The sequence below is a fragment of the Alligator mississippiensis genome, chromosome 10 (genome assembly GCF_030867095.1).
Source record: "Alligator mississippiensis isolate rAllMis1 chromosome 10, rAllMis1, whole genome shotgun sequence".
NCBI lineage: Eukaryota > Metazoa > Chordata > Crocodylia > Alligatoridae > Alligator > Alligator mississippiensis.
In genome coordinates, this window is record NC_081833.1 from 77,653,470 (window position 1) to 77,674,199 (window position 20,730).

General features: G+C 66.5%; 3 protein-coding genes across 3 annotated transcripts in view; 2 read left to right on the forward strand and 1 right to left on the reverse strand.

Annotated features, from left to right (window-relative positions):
* PHLPP2 (PH domain and leucine rich repeat protein phosphatase 2) overlaps positions 1 to 6,244 on the forward strand; it is a 37,695-nt gene extending 31,451 nt beyond the window's left edge. Inside the window, exons 17-19 of the mRNA XM_059714030.1 lie at positions 189 to 383; positions 1,102 to 1,333; positions 1,675 to 6,244. Of these exons, the coding sequence (XP_059570013.1) occupies positions 189 to 383; positions 1,102 to 1,333; positions 1,675 to 2,817 (1,570 nt within the window). The 3' untranslated portion in view covers positions 2,818 to 6,244. The remainder of the gene's footprint in view (positions 1 to 188; positions 384 to 1,101; positions 1,334 to 1,674) is intronic.
* Positions 6,245 to 7,145: 901 nt separating this feature from the next.
* Positions 7,146 to 9,490, reverse strand: MARVELD3 (MARVEL domain containing 3). Its single transcript, XM_059714031.1, has 3 exons — positions 8,860 to 9,490; positions 8,705 to 8,772; positions 7,146 to 8,034 (listed from the first exon to the last, which is right to left on the reverse strand). Exons 1-3 carry the CDS (start codon positions 9,015 to 9,017, stop codon positions 7,424 to 7,426), a joined length of 837 nt encoding a protein of 278 aa, XP_059570014.1. The 5' UTR covers positions 9,018 to 9,490; the 3' UTR covers positions 7,146 to 7,423.
* Positions 9,491 to 12,249: 2,759 nt separating this feature from the next.
* On the forward strand, positions 12,250 to 19,108 carry TAT (tyrosine aminotransferase). Its single transcript, XM_059714032.1, has 12 exons — positions 12,250 to 12,359; positions 13,229 to 13,470; positions 13,585 to 13,689; positions 14,289 to 14,356; positions 14,673 to 14,831; positions 15,275 to 15,413; positions 15,674 to 15,726; positions 16,015 to 16,167; positions 17,163 to 17,291; positions 17,724 to 17,807; positions 18,078 to 18,176; positions 18,397 to 19,108. The coding sequence occupies exons 2-12, from the start codon at positions 13,236 to 13,238 to the stop codon at positions 18,538 to 18,540; spliced, it is 1,368 nt and encodes a 455-aa protein (XP_059570015.1). The 5' UTR covers positions 12,250 to 12,359; positions 13,229 to 13,235; the 3' UTR covers positions 18,541 to 19,108.
* Positions 19,109 to 20,730: the final 1,622 nt, after the last annotated feature.

The following is a 20,730-nucleotide window of genomic DNA, read 5'->3' on the forward strand; positions in this document are numbered from 1 at the left end:
TGGGTTCATGTCCCTAATCTGCCACAGAGACCTTGAGTGAGTCCCTTAGCTTCTCCAGGGAGCAGCTCCTGCCTGGGCTGGGTAATGGCCCAGCTGCACAGAGCAACATGAGGGGCATGGTGAGGTGCTGGGCTATGATGGGGTGGGGGCCTTGGATAATGGCCAGTGGCACGGCCCCTCCCCTGCAGGCTGTGTGTGGCGTCCCTAGCACTGGGGAGCTTTGCCGAAGGCACGGAGGCCGTATATGGCATGTTCGACGGCGACCGCAATGAGGAGCTACCGCGCCTGCTGCAGTGCACCATGGCAGACGTGCTGCTGGAGGAGCTGCAGCAGTCCAACACGGACACGGTCTTCATGACCAGCACCTTCCTGGTCTCCCACAGGTGGGTGCAGGCGTGGGTGCAGCCACTGCAGGCTTCCTGGGTGCAGGTTCACCCAGACCTGCTGCTGGGCAGCAAATGAGGTCCTCCCAGGCCATGTCCCCTGGAGTGAGAACAGTGTGCCTGGCCAGTGTATCGCCCTGGGGCCTGGCTCCTCCTGCGTTCCTGCCCTGCTCCCCCACACCACTCCTTGCCTGGGCTCCAGACAGACTGGGCAGAGGTGATCAGCAGCAGATATCCAAGCTCTTGTGCTGCTGCTCCCCTTCCTGTCCTGCTCCAAGACTTGCTCTTCGGCCACTGAAGTGGACTCTGCGTGGAGCATGGCTGTGCACGCTGCCACCTCAACGCCGTGGCCTGCCTGCCCAGCTGTGCACACTGCCACCCCAATTCTGCAGCCTTCCCACTGTGCCATTGAGTGGAGCCCTCCCCTGCCACCTGGCTTGGCAGATGCCCCTGGTGCCCTGGCTGTTGCAGCCTGGCAGCAGGGAGGCTGCAGGCCCAGCCCCAAAGCAGCCTGATGCTCAGGGGGAGCCTTGCGCCCCAGGGGTGCATATGCATCTCAGCCACTCCGTACAGCCAGTGCTGGGGGGGTATCCTGTTGGGAAGAGGATGGGCTTGGCGCACAGCTCTGCAGGGCACTGGATCCCAGGGTAGGGCCATGTGCGCGTGGGGTGAGCTGGCAGCCCATGCTGCTCTCTCCAGACTGCGTGTCCCTGCACAGGAAGCTGGGGATGGCCGGCCAGAAGCTGGGCTCCTCCGCCGTCTTGTGCTATATCCGGCACGACACCGCCGAACCAGGCAGCAGCTTCACACTAACAGTGGCCAACGTGGGGACGTGCCAGGCCGTCCTGTGCCGTGGTGGAAAGCCACTACTACTCTCCAAAGTCTTCAGCCTGGAGCAGTGCCCCGAGGAGACCCGGAGGGTGCAGGAGCAGAAAGCCATCATCACCGAGGTGGGTCCCACCCCACCGCACCCGTCTGCGGTAGCAGTACTGTGCCTGGTGGTCCTGCTGCACGGCATCCACCCAGCTGCGGCCTGGGGACTGTGGTCACGTGCTTGGGGGACAGTCAGCCAGCAGTGGCCTGGGAGCTGATCTCACAAGTTGCAGCTACACCTGCAGGCATGTGGCTCGCTCCCCACTTGGCCTGGGTGTGAAAGCATAACCAATAGCTCCTCCCCACCCAGAGCCAGTTGCACAACCTTCCTGCACAGCTGCAGGTATGGCCCACGTGTACATGCATGTGTGCATACCTGCCTACGCTTCACACAAGCTCTGCTGTCTCTTGTCCCCAGGACAACAAGGTGAATGGCGTGACCTGCTGCACCCGCCTGCTGGGCTGCACCTACCTGCACCCCTGGATCCTGCCCCGGCCTCACGTGTTCTCTGTGCCACTGAGCGTGCAGGACGAGCTGCTGCTGCTGGGGAACAGGGCGCTCTGGGAGCATCTCTCCCCCGCAGAGGCCGTGGGCGCTGTGCGCCACCTGCATGACCCACTGGCTGCTGCCAAGAAGCTCTGCACTTTAGCCCAAAGCTACGGCTGCCAGGACAACGTGGGCGCAGTCGTGGTGTGCTTGAACATCGGTGAGGACAACTGCACCTGTGAGGGGCAGGGTCTTGCTCTGCCAGGCCCGGGCGGCTTCCTGCCCCCAGCCAAGCCAGCCACACCTTCCTCCAGCAGTGGCATCGCCTCCGAGTTCAGCAGCGAGCTGTCAGCCTCTGAGGTCAGCAGTGAGGTGGGCTCCACAGCCTCCGACGAGCACAGCACAGCTGGCCTGGACGCCAGCCTCCTGCCTCGGCCCGAACGGCGCTGCAGCCTGCACCCTCTGCCTCCGCCCCCACCCAGCATTTTCCAGCGCCAGCCATCCTGTGCCACCTTCTCCAGCAACCAGTCCGACAACGGGCTAGACAGTGATGATGAGCAGCCGGTGGAGGGCGTCATGACCAACGGCAGTCGCCTGGAGGTGGAGGTGGACATCCACTGCTGCCGGGGCCATGGCCCAGAGCCTGCCCTGCCACAGGCTGAGGACGGGGGCCCCGAGGATGATGCCAGCAGCCTCGTTCTCCATATCTGGAGGCAAAACAGTGCTGGCAGCAGCCTCCTGCCTGCCGTGGCCCGGGAGAGGGGGGGCGAGCTGCAGCAGTCACCCTCCACGGGCTGCCTCTATGGGAAGAAGCTGTCCAATGGCTCCATCGTGCCCCTGGAGGAGAGCCTCAACCTCATTGAGGTTGCTATGGAGGCGCCCAAGAAGAAGACGGGCTATTTTGCTGCCCCCACCCAATCGGAGCCTGAGGACCAGCTGGCGGTGCCACCGCATCTGGAAGAGGAGGTGAAGGAGCAGATGAAGCAGCACCGGGAGAGCGGGGCAGAGCCGGCAGCCAGGGAGAAGGCTGTGACCGCCCCAGCACCCCCAGAGGAGTTCGACACGGCTCTGTGACCCTGCAGGGTGGCTCACATCTGTCCCAGCAGCACTGGAGCCAGGGTCTGTAGGGAGAGTCCGTACTCTCCGGGCATCAGCTCCCTCCCTGCTGGAGCCAACAGCAGGCCTGGAGCTGTGCTCCCCGGGCTACCCGCTCCAATGGTGGAGTCCCAGCCACTGCAAGAGCCCTTGGTCCTCAGCCAGCTGGTGTGGGCAAGGCTGGTGGCTCTGTGCACTGGTGCCCCTTCTGTTAGTCTTGTCCCTCTCAGGCTCGTCAGCTCTCCCAGGTGACGGGCAGGCAAGTGAGGTGAGGGGGCCACAGCGGTGCTTGCGGAGCCCCGCAAAGCGCACCTGCCCCAGCTGGCAGGAGGGGTCTGTCCCAGCGGAGCTCGGCAAGGCCTGGCTGGGGGCTGACTCCCACACACATTGCAAGCACTTTCACGGACTGCACTCGAGCCAGCCTGCTCCCACCTGCCCAGCACTTTACTCCTAGGGCAGGGGAGGGGCGCCGCATTATGCGGGATAGCCAGCGGGTATTGTTCGGCACTGCGGGACAGGGCCTCCGTGCCCCTGGCAGGCACAGCCATGGGCACTAGGGCGCCTTGATAGGGGGCCAGCCAGGGCAGGGAGGGAACGGGGGAGCTCCTTCCCCTTGGGATGGGTGTGGGTGGGGAAATGGTGCAGCTCTTGGGCCCAGGAGAGGTTGGGGAGGGGTCTGGCTATCTCCAGGAGAGGCACAGCTGTGGGCAGCACACGGGGCTGGGGGTATGAGGACGGGGCACTGAGCACTCCAGCAGGAGAGGAACCCCTTGTGGGCCCAGAGCCTGCGCTTTCCCACGTGGGGGCCTTGACCAGGAGGCACCAAGGCTGAGGGCATCGCCTCCATCCCTGGCAGCAGTGAGGTCAGGGCTGCCCATGGCCTGGAGGGAGCTGCAAGATGCAAGCGTCTGCTGACTCCAGCTCCAGGTCCAGCACATGTCCATGCTGGGAAATCTCTAGCGGCAAATGCAGGTGGCTCTGGGTCAGGGGATGCTGACCTGCTGCATGGCATCTCCTAGCGCTGCTCCTGCAGCCGAACCAGAAACAGCTGCCAGGCTGCACCCCAGGTGGATCTGCCCCTGCCTCAGCACCTGCGGTCAGTGCTCTAGGCTGGGGGAGCTCTGAGGGGCAAGACAGCCTGGGAGCCTCATCACACCCCTCCTGGGCAGTAGGGCCCCCAGAATTTATGTTTCGGAGAAAGTCTGAGAGACTTTTCCAAAGCATTTCTAGAGGTTTGGGGTGAGGTTTCCATGTCAAACCCAGGTCCAGGCTGAGCTGGGATACTCTAGGGAGCATGAGCATGGTTTGTCTGTCAGAGCAGGGTGGTGGAGGAGGAGGTTGTTCACAGTAAAAATTGCTCTAGCCCAGTCTTCCCTGGGAAACACGGTCCTTCTGCTGTGCATGTGGGCAGGTGCGAAGGGTCCAGCCAGGACTTTGCTGTGTGGTTGCTGCCACGTGTTAGCAAATGTTGTGGAAAACAAGAGGAAAGAAATGTTCCCAGCATGGATTCGGCTCTGAGCTTCATGGTTTCTTGTAACATTTCATTTAACCTTGGAAATTGGAAGGAAAACTTGCTATTTGGATTCAGAGAATGAGAGGAGTGCCTGAATGGGGCAGGGGGAGACACCATGGGAAGGGCAGAGAGTTCCTGTCTCATTTATCTAGGAGTCCTCAGCAAAAATGGGGAAGATCAAAAAGTATTCATCATAAAACTCCAGGCCCTTTCCAGCCCCTCCTGACAGTAGCAGAGGTGGCTGTGCCTGCTGTAGGGGCTGCGGTGGGTCCTTGCCTCCCCTGAGCAGTCAGCAGTCACCAGGCCCTAGCATAGGGCAACTTGGCCTACACAGTCCTGGATTTAGGTGCTGGTGGGACGAGCTGCCTCTCTTCCCACGTAAGAATGGAGCAGGCTCTGGGCACTTGCGCATGCGGGATGCCTGGGGTCTATGCTGGGTCTTGGTCTGGGGTGAAAGATCCTGCATGTGCCTGACCACAAATTAGTCTGAGCCAGGAACGCCGCAGGGAGCAGAGGCAGCGCCCGAGCAGCTCCGCTCAGGAGCAGGCAGACCCAGGGCAGCAGCTCCCAGTGGTGGGCTGGCGCTCGGGGCCAGGCCCGCGGTGCAGTGATTCCCACCTGGGGCTGTCCCTGCTGTCCTGGTCCAGTGCAGTGGTGGCTGCCAGACACCCCCAGCCAGGGCAGCAGCCCCAGGTTCACCCAATGGAGCAGTGGCAACGCAGGCAGCTGCCCTGGTCCGGAGCCGGCGAGCTGCACCTCTGCCCCCCCCCCCGCCCTTTCCTGGTACCCTGCTACAAACAGCCCGGTTCTGCGCGGCATTGCCTGGGCCGCTGCTGTCCTGCCCTGCAGGGCAGCAGGTTCTTGGTCTTGCCCCCTGGCTGCTTCCTTTCAGCTCCCTAGCCCTGGGCCGGGCCAGCTGTGAGGAAGTCGTCTCCTTCCCCCACCCACGTGGACTGGCTTTGGGCCACTGCATGGGCTGTGCACTGAGGTGAGAGGAGACGGCATGGGCACTGCCTCCCCTGCTGCCAGCGAGCTGGTCAGGGCCAAGGCTGGCCGTGCTGGAAGGAGCAGGCCTTCCCTGGGAAAAGACGCCCATGCGGCCGTGGGCTGCTGGTGCCGATCAGCCCCCTTGGGACATGCACTTCCACGGCGGTGGGTCCCGTGAAGGCGCTGCCTTCCCTGTTGCCCTGCGCCACCCTGCAGGGCTCAGCAGAAGGCACCGGCAAGAGCGAGCCAGCAGTATTGGGGGGCAGCCCCTGGTGCCCCCTGACACTCCTGAGCCGGGAGGGGGCATCCTCCTTCCTGGAAGTGGGGAGCTCCAGGAACCCCCTGCCTGGGAAGCAGCTGCCGCAGGCCTCTGCGCGGCCCCGGCGAGGCGGGGTGGGGGGGAGCTCTGCTTGTCCTGGACACGTCGGCTTCTGCGTCACTTGCCAAAGGGCCGCCGGGGGCAGCGGCTCACGCCGTGGGCTCTGCGCAGGCCTTCGTGGCCCTGTCGCAGGCTGAAGCCTCATCCTGTGTTTTTGATATTTTTTAAATGTGTTCCCTTTTCTACCGTGTCACGTGAGCCAGAGCATGGTAAAGACCCACTGCAGCAGCTCGTGTTCGTGCAATAGCCTCTCCCCCGCCGTCAACGTGGGAGACGATGTTCCCACGCTCGCTCTCGCATGCTGCTGTCCCGATGCCCTGTCCGTCGCGTGAAGCTGCCCGTCGTGATGAACGCACCTTCGCCCCAGCTGGTGCCTGCTGCTGTGCAGAGGCAGACGCCCTGGCTGCTAGGGTCAAACACTACTGCGTTGCCCCTTTACTAAGATGTACAGAACCGTTCAGGCAGGAAGAATATTTTTGATCAACTTTTCAGCTGACTTAGCAATAAAGATTTTTACTTTCATCTAAGAGCACAGGCTGCGCGTGTCACTGTGCTGGGCGACACGGTCGGCTCCCAGGATGCGGCCGGCTGCGCCCACGCTCACCCCATTGGTGGGCCCAGGGAGGAGGGCTTGGCCATGCCACGAGGTCTGGGCACAGCCTTGCTTCTGGCTGCAGTGGGGCAGCTCCCTGGGACCCAGGCAGAGGGGAGCGAGTTGCCAAGACCCATGTGCTGCGTGACTGCCAGGGATGGGTGTAAAGGAAGGCGGGTCCTGCCCCCCAAAGCCCAGGGCAGATGGGTAGCAGGGAGACCACTGCAGCCAAACCAGACATGGGGTGCTTTGTGCCCACAGCTGCCCCAAGCATGAGGCAGTGGCTGCTCAGGGCTGTGGGGAGGCTGGTGCCCAGCCCTGGCTCTGCTGTTTCCGGCCCCTCTCCTCCACTTGAACCTTCAGCAGGGGTAGCTTCACCCTTGACGCTGTCAACACCGCACCTGATGAACCATTAGCCTCATGCCCAGCACAGGCCTGGCCGGCCCCTGGGTGGGGAGCACTGCCCACTCCCCTCCTCCCCACCAGTCAGTGCCCGGGGAGGGGCTCCCTCACCCACCCTCATCAGTCTGGCTGGCGCGCTCAGCATGAGGCTGCTGGCACTGCTGCCAACTCCTTCATTCAATGCCCTGGCTGCACAGGAACAATGGCTGGCCCCATGCCTGCAAGATGCAGCAGCTACAGCTTTGCCCCATCTGCAACCAGCAGCTGCTGCAGCACAACTACCGTCCCAGAGGGCCCAGCTCCCTGCGTGCCTGGGGTCAGGACACAGCTTGGGCACTGCCAGGCCCCAGCTCCCTCTTGCTTTGCCCTGGTGAGGGGAAGGGGCGATGGAGCCAGCACTGGCAGACAGCAGGGAGGAGGCTGCAGACTGGCACTGAATTCCAGCTCCCTTTATTTAAGGTTAAGCGAGGGGCACAGCCCCAGCCCCGAGCAGAGCTGAGTCCCAGGCTAGGGCTGGACTCCTCGGCTGGGGAAGAGCTGCCAGGGAGGGGAGGAGCAAGCTGTCTGCAAGGCAGGGGTCTGCCAGGCCGCCACTCTGATGGGCAGAGGGTCCAGGGTCAGTCTCACAGGAGAGGCACATGTTTGAAAAGCAGCACCGGGTTGCTGTGGCCTGGCAGGGAGACCCTGTCCTCGTGGCTGCAGCGCAGCTGCTCTAGAGCTCGTAGGCATGTGCCGGCTTCTCCTGCAGCCGGCGGACAGTGCGGAAGCCCCGCACGGCCAGGCCGGCACTCAGCGCGAACACCAGGGCCGCCACGCAGCCAAAGAGTCCGGCAGCGATGTCCGCCCCATGCAGGCTGCAGCTGAACCCCTGGTAGCCCTTGCTCTGGTAGAGCTGCTCCCGCTCCTTGCACAGCGGGGAGGCGTAGACGGTCTGCAGCTGGTGGAAATAGAAGTACAGGGCGGGCAGAAGGCCCAGCGCCAGCAGCACGTCCAGCACACACTCCAGCAGCAGCCAGGCAGGGCAGCGCCAGGGCAGCCGCAGGGCCCCCAGCAGCACCAGGAGGAGGGTGAGGGCCATCAGGGCCCCCCCCACCGCCATCGAGGCCCTGGCAATGGGCAGCTTCATGCGGTGGAACTGGGCGTCGAGCTCCCGGGCACGCACCCCATCCGGCCCACTGAAGCCGCTGAAGGCACCCCCGTACTGGTAGTAGTAGATGCTGCCCAGGTCTGGGATGCCGGTGTAGCCACCCGCGGAGCCGTAGGACACGGAGCTGCAGACCAGGATCAGCAGGCCCAGCAGTGCCTCCACCATCTGGCAGCAGGCTGCATGGGGGGAGGGTGTTAGCACCCCCAGGCTGTTCCCTCCTCCAGCCTGGCCACCACGGTCCATCCCGCGCTTGCCGGTGAAGGCACTTGAAGCCCGGGGGAGCTCGGCCCAGGTCGGAGCCTGTCCAGGGGAGCCCCGGGGCAGCGCTGTCCTAGGCTGCAGGGGGGTGCTCGTGCACTCGCTGAGGGCATTGGTTCCAGCCCAGGAAAGGGGGCTTGAGCTCCGCAGGGCTGACCCCTGACCTCTGCCCAAGCCCCAACCTCCCAGCGAGACAGCCCGGGACCAGGGGACACAAAGTGCAGCCCGCCCCCCCAGCGCTGCGCCCAGCAGCTGCCGGATGCGTGCAGGGCCCTGGAGCGGTGGTGGTCAGGCCCTGCGCCCAGTACCCAGCAGCCTGGGACAGGCACAGGCCCTGAAGTCCTAAGGAGCTGCGAGCCCCGCTCCCGAAGCCGGGCAGGATTTGCAGCCGCAGCTCGGGTCAAAGCTCCGTGCTCCTGGGGCCAGGCCCTGCGTGGGCCCTGCCAGCCCGCTCCGGCCCCGGCCCCGGCCCTTCCCGGGGAGCCCGAGCACTGGGCGGGCCGGGGCCGGGAGCAAGCTCGGCCCCGCCGTCGGGAACCAGAGCAAAGCCCCGGCCCCGGCCCGCTCCCGAGACCCCGCCGCGCTCACCTCGGGCCGTGCACAGGTAGCGGGCGCGGGGGCAGTCCAGCAGCGCGGCGCTCGGCGGCGGCGCCTCCCTGCAACGGGCACGCGGCGCTCAGCGGGGCCGGGCCGGGGGAACCGGGCCGGGGAGGGGGGGCTCCCTCCCTCCCGCCCGCACTCACCAGCCCAGCCGGGACCCCGCGTGTGAACCTGAGCCGGGGCCGGGGCCGGGGCCGGGGGCGCGGCGCGGCGCGGCGGGGGGCGCGGAGCGTGGGGCCCGGCCGTGCTCGGCCTCCCGGGGGCACTGCGGCCGCGGCCTCCGCTCTGCCGGCTCCGCCATGCCGCACCTGCCCGCCCCGCTCCGCCCCGCCCCGCCCCGCAACACCTGGGCCCGCCCCGCTGCGCTCCCGCACGGCCCGCACGGGACGGACGGACCCGCCAGGGCACCTGCGTGCTCGGCCCTTCCCGCCCCCGGCGGTGCCGGCGCCCCGGGCCGGGGAGGCCTCCCCCCGCAGCGGGCGGAGCGGGGCTGGGGGCTGCCGTTGTCCCGCCCGGAGTCCCCCGGCCGCCGCGCACGGGCACGGGCGGGGAGCGGTCCCGTCGGGCGGGGAGCGGTCCCGGCCGTGCTCGTCCCGGCGCGGCGCGGCGCGGAGCAGTGGCCTCGGGGGGAGGCGCGAGCCCGCCCGGGAGTGTGCGGCCGGCCGATGCCCCCGGCTGGCGAGGGCCGCGTCCGGGCCCAGGGCACCCGCGTGGCTGCCCCCGCTGCCCCTCCTCGCCCCCCGCCGGCACTTGGAGACGCTGCGGCGGGACGGCGGGTCCCGCAGGCGCGAGCCCCCGTGTCACATCGCCGCCGTCGGGGAGGCGCTCGGCCGTGGCCCGCGGGCCGCGTGGGGCGGGCCCACGTCGCAGGGCGGAGCCGGGGGCCGCGGGGACGCACCAGGCCGGCCGTGACCGCAGCAGGGCCCAGCCTCGGTCTTGTGGGGGCCTGCGGGTGAAATGGGCGCATGGCAGCTGCGGGGCCTGTGTGTGAGGGAGGGCGAGCGCCTGCTGCCAGGACGAGGGTCCGGCATGAGACCCGCTCTGCTGGGAGGGCAGCTGCAAGGCCACCCCCTTCCCTGGGCGCGCAGGCTGTCACAGGGGGGCTTCAGGGAGGCAACACACAGGCCGCCCCCTTTCCACCCCCACCCCCCTCACGCCGTGCCCCCCATGCCCCCCTCGCCCCACACTCCCTTGCCACCTGCAGAGCATGGCGGAGGCTTTGGGAGCCCCTGCACCCACTGACTAATCCCAAGCACCAGCCTCCCCCCACCCCACAGATGTGGGGGCATCTGAACGAGCAGCTCCTGCAAGCATCAACCTTTCGTGGCCCTGACTTCCAGCCTGATAGGAGTGGGCATGGCTGCCAGCCGCCTGTCCCGCGGGAGCCCCCGCATGCCTGCAGTCCATGACAGTGGGAGCTGTGGCAGGGTGCCGGGGGGCTGGGCTGTGCAGAGGCAGGGGCCCATGCCTGCCCGAGCCAGAAGGGAATGTGGCAGGGGGCCAGGAAGGACACAGCCCCAAAGGCGAGGGACACCAGGCGCTGCCTGGGCAAAGGCTCCTGGCAGGCATGACTTTGCCTCCACAGTGCCCCACGGCTGGGGCCAACTGGTTCCCAGCCGGGAGCTTGCAAGGCTGGCATTGGCAAGCAGAGCTGGGCTGCCCCGTGTCCTCGGTGCCCAACCCCTGCCCGTGGCTGCAGGCTTGGCTGGTGTCACTGCAGCCACGTGGGCTGTGCAGTTGTGCCCGGGTGCCTGGCTGCGCAGCCCTGTGGGAGGGACAGGCAGGGAGCAGCCCCAGGACCAGACTTTGCATGGTGCGCTGCAAACACGCGGTTGCATCAGAGCAGTGCCCGGCTGCATCACCCAACTGCCTCCTAGTGGAAGCAGCCCCTGCCCTGGCTGTGGCCCAGCCCAGGCTGGGAGGGTGGCTCCCAGCTGGCACCAGTGGCTGGGGCCGGTGCTGGATAGGGGGTGCTGACGCAGGCTGGCCCCCACGAGCGGGTGTGTTGCTGAGGTCATTGGTAGCATAGGCAGTGCTGCCCTAGGGGCAGGTTCCTGGCATCGCTTCTCTGGCCCCGCAGCTGGAGGGGACTTGTGCATGTCCCCGTGCCCTGTGCCCTCATACTGTGGGGACAGCGGGACCAGAGCCCGTATCCTGCCCCCTGTGCCCCCTGGCGCATCTCCAGCCTTATATAAGCAGGGCCGTGTTTTCCTGGCTAGCAGCAGGTGCTGCCCTGGCCAGCCTTGAACCCGCGCTGCGCAGGCAATGGGGAGAGCCGGGGCAGGGGGCGTCAGCCGGGGGGGCGTTGTTGCCAGGCAAAACAGGCAGGACGCGGCCTTGAGGCTCCTGCCAGGCAAGACTCAGCACTTCTCCCCGCGGGGCACAGGGCCGGGGTGGGGGCAGCAACGCGGGCCTTCGGCCAGGCTGGGCCCCGGGGGTGAGCGTGAGGGCAGGCTGGGAGTTCAGCCACCCTGCAGCACACAAGCCACTGTCCCCACAATGCTCACTGCGGCCCTGCTGCTGGGCCGGGGCAGGGGCCGGCTGTCCATGTCTGTGCTGGACACTTGGGCCTGGGCTGCAGCCTGCTCTGGCCCCAGCAGCCTCTGCTGCCACTCCAGGGCCCCTTGGCCAGGGGACATTGCTGTGACAGTGCGTGTCCTGTGTGTGCCTGGGCAGAGCCGCGGTGCTGGGGCCGGGGGTCAGGACCAGGGCTGGGGCCTGGCTCTGGTGCTTGGGCTGGGGCAAGCAGGCAGCATCCCATGACTTTTGGCCCCTCCAGCCCTGGCGGCTCTTTGATCTGCAGCAAGTCAGGGCAGGTGGGGAGGCTGGGGACTGCTGACCTGGGGCTGCTACCACCGACTTGCCCCCCAGGCCAGCCTGGGGCAGCCCCGTGGTGCTGGCGCCGCAGCGGGGAGCGGTGCCTGTGCGGGGGCGCATGTGGGACCCGTTAGCGCCATGCGACGTGGACAGGAGGTTGCATCAGCCGCTTTATCTGCCAAGAGGCGCAGGTTGTGGGGCCCCAGATAGCAGATGTCACAGCTCCCATTAACCCTTCATGTACCGGCATGGGCATGGTACTCGGCAGTGCCCACCAGTGCAGCTGGGCCCTGCTGCAGGGCCTTGCCCAACCAGGCGCCAGGGCAGGGCAGGAGCTGTGCCCTGCCGGGGCTGGGGGTGCCTCGAACAGAGGTGCAAGGCCCTGGCACATGCAGCATAAGTCCCTGCCTCGTGCCAACCCTGCAGTCCTGCCCATCCCAGAGCAACAGGGCTGCGGCGTGTCTGGCTTGGGCACTGGTGTCCTGCCCAACTGGGGAGCCCCCAATCATGGGGTTGGGAAGTGCAGGCGCGAGGGGCACTGCGACTGCCCCCGCTGAACGCCCTCCCCTGCCTGCAGGCCCCAGAAGGGGTTAATGTGCAGGCGCTCTCCAGATGTTTGAAGTGAGCGCAGGGCTGGGGGTGCCTCGGGTCGGGGGTGCAGCCCCCGCCGCTAGCCAATGACGAGAGGGTCCGTGCCCAACGCCCAGCTCCAGGGCTTATTTCACAGGACGGGAGCTCGCAGAGGGCTCCTTCTCACGGCAGCTCCTCGTGGATAAAAGAGCTGGGCTGGGCCTGGGTGCTCTGCGTCTCCCTGGTGCCACAGGAGGTAAGGGGCAGGGCACAGCTGCTGTGCTCCCGGGACTGCTGCTTTCATGCCCTGCCTGGCTGATGCCAGCACCTTGCCCTGCGCTGTGGCCACGCTGCTCTGGGGCCAGCTGTGCCAGCACGTGGGGGCTAGGGGGACCCTGGGCTGGCGAGTGCATGAGTGGTCCCAGGCCGCGGGCCAGCGCACCCTCAGCTGGGGGTCTGGTACTGAGGGAGCAGCCTCCACCTCCCAGCAGGACCCTCGGGGTGGCACTGGTGGGGCTGAGGAGAGCCTCGAGGGGAGCAGGGGCTGAGGGAAGGAGGCAGCGCCTGGCAGGTGCCTGGTGGCTGGAGCACGATCCCAGGCTCCAGTGAGCAGTGTGGCAGGCACAGGCGTGCAGATGCAGAGGGGCTGCGCCCCAGCTCGTACACCAGCCACAGCTCCCTGCAGCAGCCGAGCCTGGCATGGTGGCAAAGCGTACCGGGCGGCAAGCGGGCACAGTTCTCTGCTGTCTCGGCACAGCTGCCCCATGGGCCACGCGGTGCCACCTCCTCTCCGCAGGCCTCGGCCCCCAGATCGCGGACGGTGCACATCCCTCTGCATGCTGGCAGGCTGGGGCTGTGGGCCGTGCGGGGCAAGGTCCTACCTGCGGGGAGCTCTCTGAGTGTGACCCCGTGGGCACTGGGTGTCGCAGGAAAACAGAGCAGGGCAGTTGTTTCTCCTTGGAGCCCTTGGCTCAGCTCTCACCCTCTGCCCTGGGGACTGGGATGAGGGGCCGAGAGGCCATGTGGTCTGGCAGCAAGTGCCGCAGGGGCCACAGGGCATGGCCGAGGCTGGTGGGTGCAGACTCCCTGCCACGTGGCTTACCGGGCAGTCACCTCTCCTCGCAGCCTTGACATGGAGTCATACCTGATCCACGTGAATGGGCACGGGGACCATCCCGCCATCCTGGATGTCCACGTCAACATCGGTGGCAGTGGCCCAGCCCCGGGCAAGGGGAAGGGCCGGAAACCGCGGTGGGCAGTGAGGGCCTCTGAGATGTCCAAGAAGACCTTTAACCCCATCCGCGCCATCGTGGACAGCATGCGTGTGGAGCCCAACCCCAAGAAGCCCATGATCTCTCTGTCCATTGGTGAGGGGCTGTGGCAGGGTTGGCGGGGGGTGGGACGGTGCGGGACTGGGCCATGTGTCATGCTGGGTGGCTGCGGTCGTTCTCGGGTACAAGGCTGCTGCCGTCTCCCCACAGGTGACCCAACAGTGTTCAGGAACCTGCCCACGGACGACGAGGTCACCCGGGCGGTAAAGGAGGCCCTGGACTCGGGGCGCTACAATGGCTACGCCCCCTCGGTCGGTACGTCGCCATCTCCTCCCGAAGGGCAGGGGCCGGGGAGCTGGCTGCCACCTCTCCGGGCAGACGCCGGCACCCTGAGCTGCGCTGCCTGGGCCCACCCCCGCCAGCCCCTGCCCACAGCAAGCACTGCTCCTAGCTTGTCGAGTCCGTCTAGGAGGAGAGCTCGCCTGCCGGCTGCAGTTCCTGGGGCTGGAGCCTGGCGGTGGGGCAGTGGGCTCTGCCTCCCCTCTGCAGGCCTGACCCCAGCACAGGCTGCCCGTGGCACAGCTCCCTGCCAGACTGGGGGCAGCGCCAGGAACAGCCAGGTGCCACGTCCTCGGCCCACCCGTGCTCTGAGGGTAGGAGCAGACAGACTGCACCCTATCCCACGGCACAGTGCTTGGGCTGCCAGCCCCTGGGCAGGGCTTGGGGTGGGACATGTCCCCCAGCGTGGGGTCGGTCTATGCAGGACTGGTTCTTGGCCCTTTCCAGCTCCGGGCCTGGGGGACCGGTGACTCCCGCTGGGTCCCTGCAGCTCTCCTCTGCCATGTCCCCATTGCAACCTGCACCTCAGCCAGGGTCTGAGCCCATTCCCTCCACAGCTGTCCCTCTCTCCCCAGGGTACCAGTCGTGCCGGGAGGTCGTTGCTGCCTCCTACAGCTGCCCAGAAGCACCTCTGAAAGCCCAGGTGAGCCAAGCAGCGGGTGGGGGGCTCCCGGAGGATGGGCTACAGGGAGCCACAGCTGCAGCTGGGGTGGGTGGGACAGGAAACCTGGACCTAATCGTTGCAAAGAGCCTGGGGACCCCTCACCCCAGCTGGCAGGGCTGGGCACCAGCCCCCAGCAGCCGGTAGTGGCACCCCTGTGGTCACTCTGGCTGTTCACGGGCCTTTCGTCCACAACAACGTATCGCTCTGGTTCTGCTGCGGGCACGGGGCCGGGACAGCTCGTAGTGGCACGTGGGGCTGCTCCGGTGCTCACAGCCGCTTGCTGTGCTGTATGCAGGACGTCATCCTGACCAGTGGCTGCAGCCAGGCCATCGAGCTCGCCTTGGCGGTGCTGGCCAACCCAGGCCAGAACATCCTGGTGCCCCGGCCCGGCTTCTCCCTCTACAAGACGCTGGCGCTCTCCCTGGGCATTGAGGTCAAGTTCTACAACCTCCTGGTGAGCAAGGGAGGGCAGGAGCAGAGCATGCAGCCCCAGGCCCCAGCTCATGCCCCCATCAGGCACACGCGTGTGCATGCTGATGTATACATGCATGAGCGCACATTCTCCAGGGGCTTCCTCCCAGCAGTTTTGTGTCCTTTTACAGAAGGCCGGAGGTGCTGGTGCAGAGCTCCTCAGTACAGCATAAGCTTGCCGTGGCAGCAGAGTTCCCTGGGGCTCTTGCCTTCATCAGGCACAAAGCACGGAGATGCCCACATGGGCTCTGCCTGTGCCTGGCCCCCCTGTCCCCACAGCTTGGGCCTAGCTAGCCAGTGCCCTTCCACTAGGATCGGGCGCCATGCCCGGTCTGTGCCCAGCCCCTGTGCTGCACCCGAGGCTGGCACCCAGCCCTGGCTGTGTCCTCGCTCCACTGCCTCAGCCTTGCCCCCTCTTGCTGCCAGCCTGAGAAGTCCTGGGAGATCGACCTGAAGCACTTGGAGTCGCTGGTGGATGAGAAGACCGCCTGCCTCATCGTGAACAACCCGTCCAACCCCTGCGGATCCGTCTTTAGCAAGAGCCACCTCCAGAAGATCCTGGCAGGTGAGCGCGAGGTGGAGCTGGCCGGGTCCCAGCCCTCCCCCAGGCTGAGCGAGGGAGGGCCTCAGCATCTGACTGCCTGAGGCCGCACAGCTGCACCCAAGAGATCTGCCCCGACCCGGCTGGATGCCAGGGCAGCTGGGTCTGGCACTGAGGCTCTTGCTTGGGCTCTGGCATGCCAGGTCAGGAGGAGGGGGCCCATGCTTGGCCCAGGGCAGCGAGAGTCCCTGGGCAGCTGCATAAACCTGTCTCTCCCACCGCAGTGGCCTCAAGGCAGTGCATCCCCATCCTGGCCGATGAGATCTACGGTGACATGGTGAGTGCCTGGGCCAGGGGCTGTGGTGGTGCTGGCTGGGAGCGGTGACCCTGGCAGAGCCAGGCCATACTCGAGCCCCCTCCCTGGGGCAGCTGCCCTGTCCCATGCCTGGAGTGTCCGGGAAGAGCTCGTTGTGCCTCGCGCCCGGCCCTGTACACTGCAGTGCTGCAAGGCCTTGTGCCTAAAAGTGTAGTTGTGAGAGGTCCTGAGCACGGGGCCTGCCCCTGCCCCTGGTGCTGCGGCTCTGCCTCCTCCATGGCCTGCCCCTGACGCATCCTCCTGCTCCAGGTGTTTGCGGATTGGAAGTATGAGCCCATCGCGGCGCTCAGCACCAGTGTGCCCATCCTGTCCTGTGGGGGCCTGGCCAAGCGCTGGCTGGTGCCCGGCTGGAGGATGGGCTGGATCCTTGTCCACGACCGGAGAGACATCTTTGGGAATGAGGTGAGGCTTCGGTGCTGTCCCTGGCCTGCACGTCTCCCACCCCTTCCCCTGACCCTGTGCCTTTCCACCCTGGTGTGCCCACTCAGCTCTCATGCACATGCCTGTACCCTGCCTCATACTCATGTGCTCCCTGGCACACGCATGGCTCCTCCTTGCACTCAGCCCTGCTCCTTCATGCTGTAGTACCTTGAGCCCTGAGCGCACATCTGCGCCATCGCCCCCTCGTGCTCCTGCAGACTGCCCTGGGTGCATGCAGTCGCTCCCACATGCATTGTCTTGCTGCCCCAAACTCCGCTGCGCCCCCGCCTCCCTCTCCCCCGCTGACCCTGTTTATGGGGTGGGAACAGTCCTGTGTACCCACAGCAGTGTGCTCTGCCCCGACCTCTCCTTATCAGTGGGACACGTGGTGCCCAGAGCAGGTCACTGGCACCGAGTTCACAGCAGTGCCTGCCTGGTGCAGGGCTTTTCACATGTCTGGGGTGCCTGGCGTGCCCCCAGGACTCAGAGCGGGGGATGCCCTTGAGGGGTTAATAGCCCACCCATCTCTATTTGGCACTGAGGCAGTTTCCAGCTGCTGCTTAAGTAAAGGGACCGAGCTTAAGTGAAGGGATTGAGCAGGGCAGGGGAGGGGGAGGAAGGGTGGGCTGCCCTGGGGGACCAGACAGGCCGAATACGCATGCAGGATGTCATGGGGGGGGTCCTGAGCCTGGGGTGGCTGCGCGCCAGCAGAGCAGCCTCAAGGCCATAGCAGAGGTCTCTGCCAGCGCAGTGCAGGGAGCAGAGGGGCTGCTGTTCCCGGGCTCAGCTCTGCCTCCAGGCACCAGAGCCTTGTGGCAGCCTGTGCCCCTGGCAGTGCAAGCCCGGGTCAGGGCCAGGCTCCAAGCTCCCCCCAGGCTTGCCAGGGGCTGTGGGACCAGGCCTTCCCGAGCAGCACGGAGCTGTGCTGTCAGGCTGGAGCCTTCCCCCGCTGAGCTCGGTGTCGCCATGTGTTGCAGATCAGGGACGGGCTCCTGCGGCTGAGCCAGCGCATCCTGGGGCCCTGCACGCTCGTCCAGGGTGCGCTGGAGCACATCATGCGGCACACGCCGGCCGAGTTCTACCACAACACGCTCAGCTTCCTCAAGGTGTGCAGGGTGGGGAACTGAGCCCCCACTGCCGTCTGCCTTGGGGTTACCCGCCCTGTGCCCTGTCCCCCGGGGGTGCTTGAGCAGGCGGGGCAGGACATTGGCCAGGGGGTGCGGTGCGGTGGGGGCACTAGTGCGGGGGGGCAGGAGCATCCCTCCCCAGGGGTGCTGTGGGCAGCCATCACGCTCAGGCAGCCCCGTTGCAGCACTGCCTACCGGGTGGGAGGCAAAGGGGTGCACTGGGCACTGACCGGCCAGGCACGGCCGAGGGGCCGAGCAAAGCTCAAGGCCGCGGTCACCGTCTGTTTGCGCTCGCCATGCCTGTGTTTGTGCTGGGGGAGCCCAGTGGGGCCGGCTTGGAGCTTGGCAGCAGGTGCTGAGCTGCCTCCTGGAAGCTCTCCCACATGCTGAGCTCTACCCTCCACCTCGCAGGCCAATGCCGACCTGTGCTACACCGCCCTATGCGCCGTGCCCGGCCTGCGGCCCATCCGGCCTGCGGGGGCCATGTACCTCATGGTAAGTGCATGGGTCCAGTCCTTCCCGCTTGTTGCCAGTCACTGCCCAGGTCTCCCTCGCTCTTATCGGCAGTGCGGGATGGTCAGGTTTCCTGGTGGCCCTGGGCTTGTGCCTTGCCACAGTGTGACAGGGTGTGAGGGGGCAGTTATGGGGGGTGGCAGAGGGTCTGCGGGGAGCAGGGGCCTCCGGTGGGCACGGGGAGGGGAGCTCCACGAGCTCTGGTCGCAGTCCTGCCCAGCCCGGCCCTGCCACGATCACCCTGTGCTGCAGGTGGGGATCGAAATGGAGCATTTCCCCGAGTTCGAGAACGACGTGGAGTTTACGGAGCGGCTGATCGCAGAGCAGTCGGTGTTCTGCCTGCCCGCCACGGTCAGTGCCTCTCGACCCACCCCAGCACGGGAAGCCGGGGGGCTGTGGGAGCCCGCAGGGGTGACTCCATGGAGAACAGGGTGCTGGGGGCAGAGCCCAGCTTCTCTGGTACCGGCCCGCACTGGTCCCAGCTGCCCACCCACCACCCCATGGTGAGAGTTGCAGGGTCTGGCCCCTCCTGCCTGGCTAACCGGTGGCTCCCCCTCCTCCCCCCTTGCAGTGCTTCGAGTACCCCGGCTTCTTCCGCGTGGTGATCACGGCACCCGAGGAGATGATGATGGAGGCCTGCGCCCGCATTCAGGAGTTCTGCGAGCGGCACTACCAGGGCAGCGAGGTGGCCCAGGACCTGGAGTGCGACAAATAGCTGAGCACAACTTGCCCCTGCCTCCATCCAGCCGTGCCCCATGCAGCACCAGCACCCCGCCACCCCTTGCCTGGAGCAGGCTCCTGTCCGGCCGCTGCCCTGACGTCCTCAGCATCACAGGCAGCAAGCACTTGGTGCTGTGCCTGCAGCCCCTCCGCCCCTCCCGGGGCACTGCCCTCCTGGAGCCCATGTGCGGGCTCGTGCCACTCAGCCCCCCACCCCTCCCTCGGACGGGGAGGCGTCACCTGCTGCTCTGCTCCTCCAGGTTGGGCTCCATGCATGGCAACAGCTTCCCGCTCCCTGCCCCTCACAGCTCTGCTCAGTCTTGAGCTGGACTCTGCCCGACAGGCCTGTGCCAGACCCCAGTGCTCAGCCCCTCCCTCGGGCCAGGGCAGGGCTGGACAGTCGGGCGACAGCCCCTTCTCCATCTATGCCTGACGCTGCCCTCCGCAGCCGCCGGTCTTGTCTTCTCCAGCACCATCCTCACCTGAGCACCTCGCTGTGCCTTTTGAGCTGCAGATGATATAAGTTATTGTGACTTTTTGTACGAATAAAGGTTCTGACAAGCTGTGCCGTGTGCTGGGTGCCATGGGCCGCGGACCGTGTGCTGACTTCTCCCTGGGGCCGCGTTTGCCCCGCTGGCTGTGTCGCTGCGGGGCACGGGCCGGTCTCCTACAGCCCCCCCTGTCGGCCGTTTCAGGCATGACTGGCCCTCCTGCCCCCCCCACCGCCACCCCCACCCCATGCCCCTTGCTCGCCTCTCCCCTCATGCCTGATGAGCTCCAGCTCACACCTGCACTCACATGTTCCCTGCACACTCCTGTGTCTACCACTGTGCAAGACCACAGGCCTAGGATCCCTGGGCTCCATCCATCATGGAGTGGCACTGGTCAGGTCCCCTGAATCCCTGTGCCTTGGGGCTTGTAGCCCTGCCCTACCCTGCCTCCCCCAGGTGGCATTAAGAGCTGGGCGCATGGCCTCTCCTCAGTGGGCACCTGCATCCTGCAGCATGCCCCAGCCCACCATGGCGCAGCTAGGAGGGTCAGCACAGTCTCTGCCAGACTTAGTCTTTGAAAGCCACCCCTTCTGGCTGGGCTGGGGGTGAGGGGTGGTCCCATAGGGGGTCCCTTGCACACTTCCTCCCCATCAGCAGCCAGGGCTGCAGCACAGGGCTGCCTGCAGCTGGTGCCCCTCGGCCTGCCATTGCCATGCTGCTTTCAGTGGCATGGCTGCCTGGGCTCTGGCACACGCTCCCTTTGGTCCCTCTTGCACCCAGGGCTCAGGCACTATTGCTCCCCAGTCAGCGAAGTGACCCTCGTGGGACAGGTGCCAAGTCCTTGGGGCTGGGATTGACCCTCCTGGTCACAGACGTGCCCTGCCCCACAGTCCTGCTCCCAGGAGAGGTAACACCTGAAGAAAACAGGTGATAGAGGCAGGGGGCAAGGACGAGTGAGGCCCCTTTGTGGCCGGTTCTGCCCCAGGGCTAGTGCCGGAGGGTCCAGGGTTTGTCCAAGGCAGCTGCTGCTGCACCAGCTCCAGCCCAGCAGCATTGGACTGACAGTTCCCAGTGGCTGAGGATGAGGATGGAGGTAGGAGGCTGTGCTGGGGGGCAGGGGCAGCCCTGCAGGACTGAAGCCCCCAGGGAGCAAGGAGGTCTGCCTACCGCCCCCCGCCCCAGAGGCAAGAGGCGATCTGGCCGCCGCTCCCAGCGCAGCCAGCACCCACCCCGCAGCACAGCATGGTCGTCCTGCTGCACCGAAAGCGTCTACGGCTGGGTGGGCTCAGAGCACAAGGCCCCAAGGGGCTGAGGGAGCCCCCTCCATGCCAGCCATGCAGGGCTGCCTGGGATCCATGCCCCCCACACCCCCAGCCTACTGCAGTGGCTCTGGCATCACACGGCCCCGCAGGGAGGCTCTCACCCCTCTCTGCTGCAGGGGGATGAACAAGGAGCCCTGGCCCCAGAAGCAACGTCCCTGTCTCTAGGACATAGTGGCCCGATGCATCAGCGCAGGCCAGGACAACCCACTGCATCCTGCACTTGGGACAGCAGCTCCAGTGTGGGTGGCAGATGGGTGCAGGCAGTGTGGTGGGTGGTGGCAGTGGGATAGGCAGCACCACGGCAGGCGGTGGCAGCAGGCAGGAGCAGCACAGTGGCTGGTGTAGGGTCCGTGGCAGGCAGTAGCAGCAGGT

Coding starts and splice junctions, on each gene's coding strand:
- MARVELD3 (XM_059714031.1), bottom strand. CDS start 9,017: ATGGCGGAGCCGGCAGAGCGGAGGCCGCGGCCGCAGTGCCCCCGGGAG. Junction 8,773..8,859: donor GCGGGGTCCCGGCTGGGCTG/GTGAGTGCGGGC, acceptor TGCCCGTTGCAG/GGAGGCGCCGCCGCCGAGCG. Junction 8,035..8,704: donor CTACCTGTGCACGGCCCGAG/GTGAGCGCGGCG, acceptor CCCCCCATGCAG/CCTGCTGCCAGATGGTGGAG.
- TAT (XM_059714032.1), top strand. CDS start 13,236: ATGGAGTCATACCTGATCCACGTGAATGGGCACGGGGACCATCCCGCC. Junction 15,414..15,673: donor CCTCCAGAAGATCCTGGCAG/GTGAGCGCGAGG, acceptor CTCCCACCGCAG/TGGCCTCAAGGCAGTGCATC. Junction 17,808..18,077: donor CGGGGGCCATGTACCTCATG/GTAAGTGCATGG, acceptor CCTGTGCTGCAG/GTGGGGATCGAAATGGAGCA.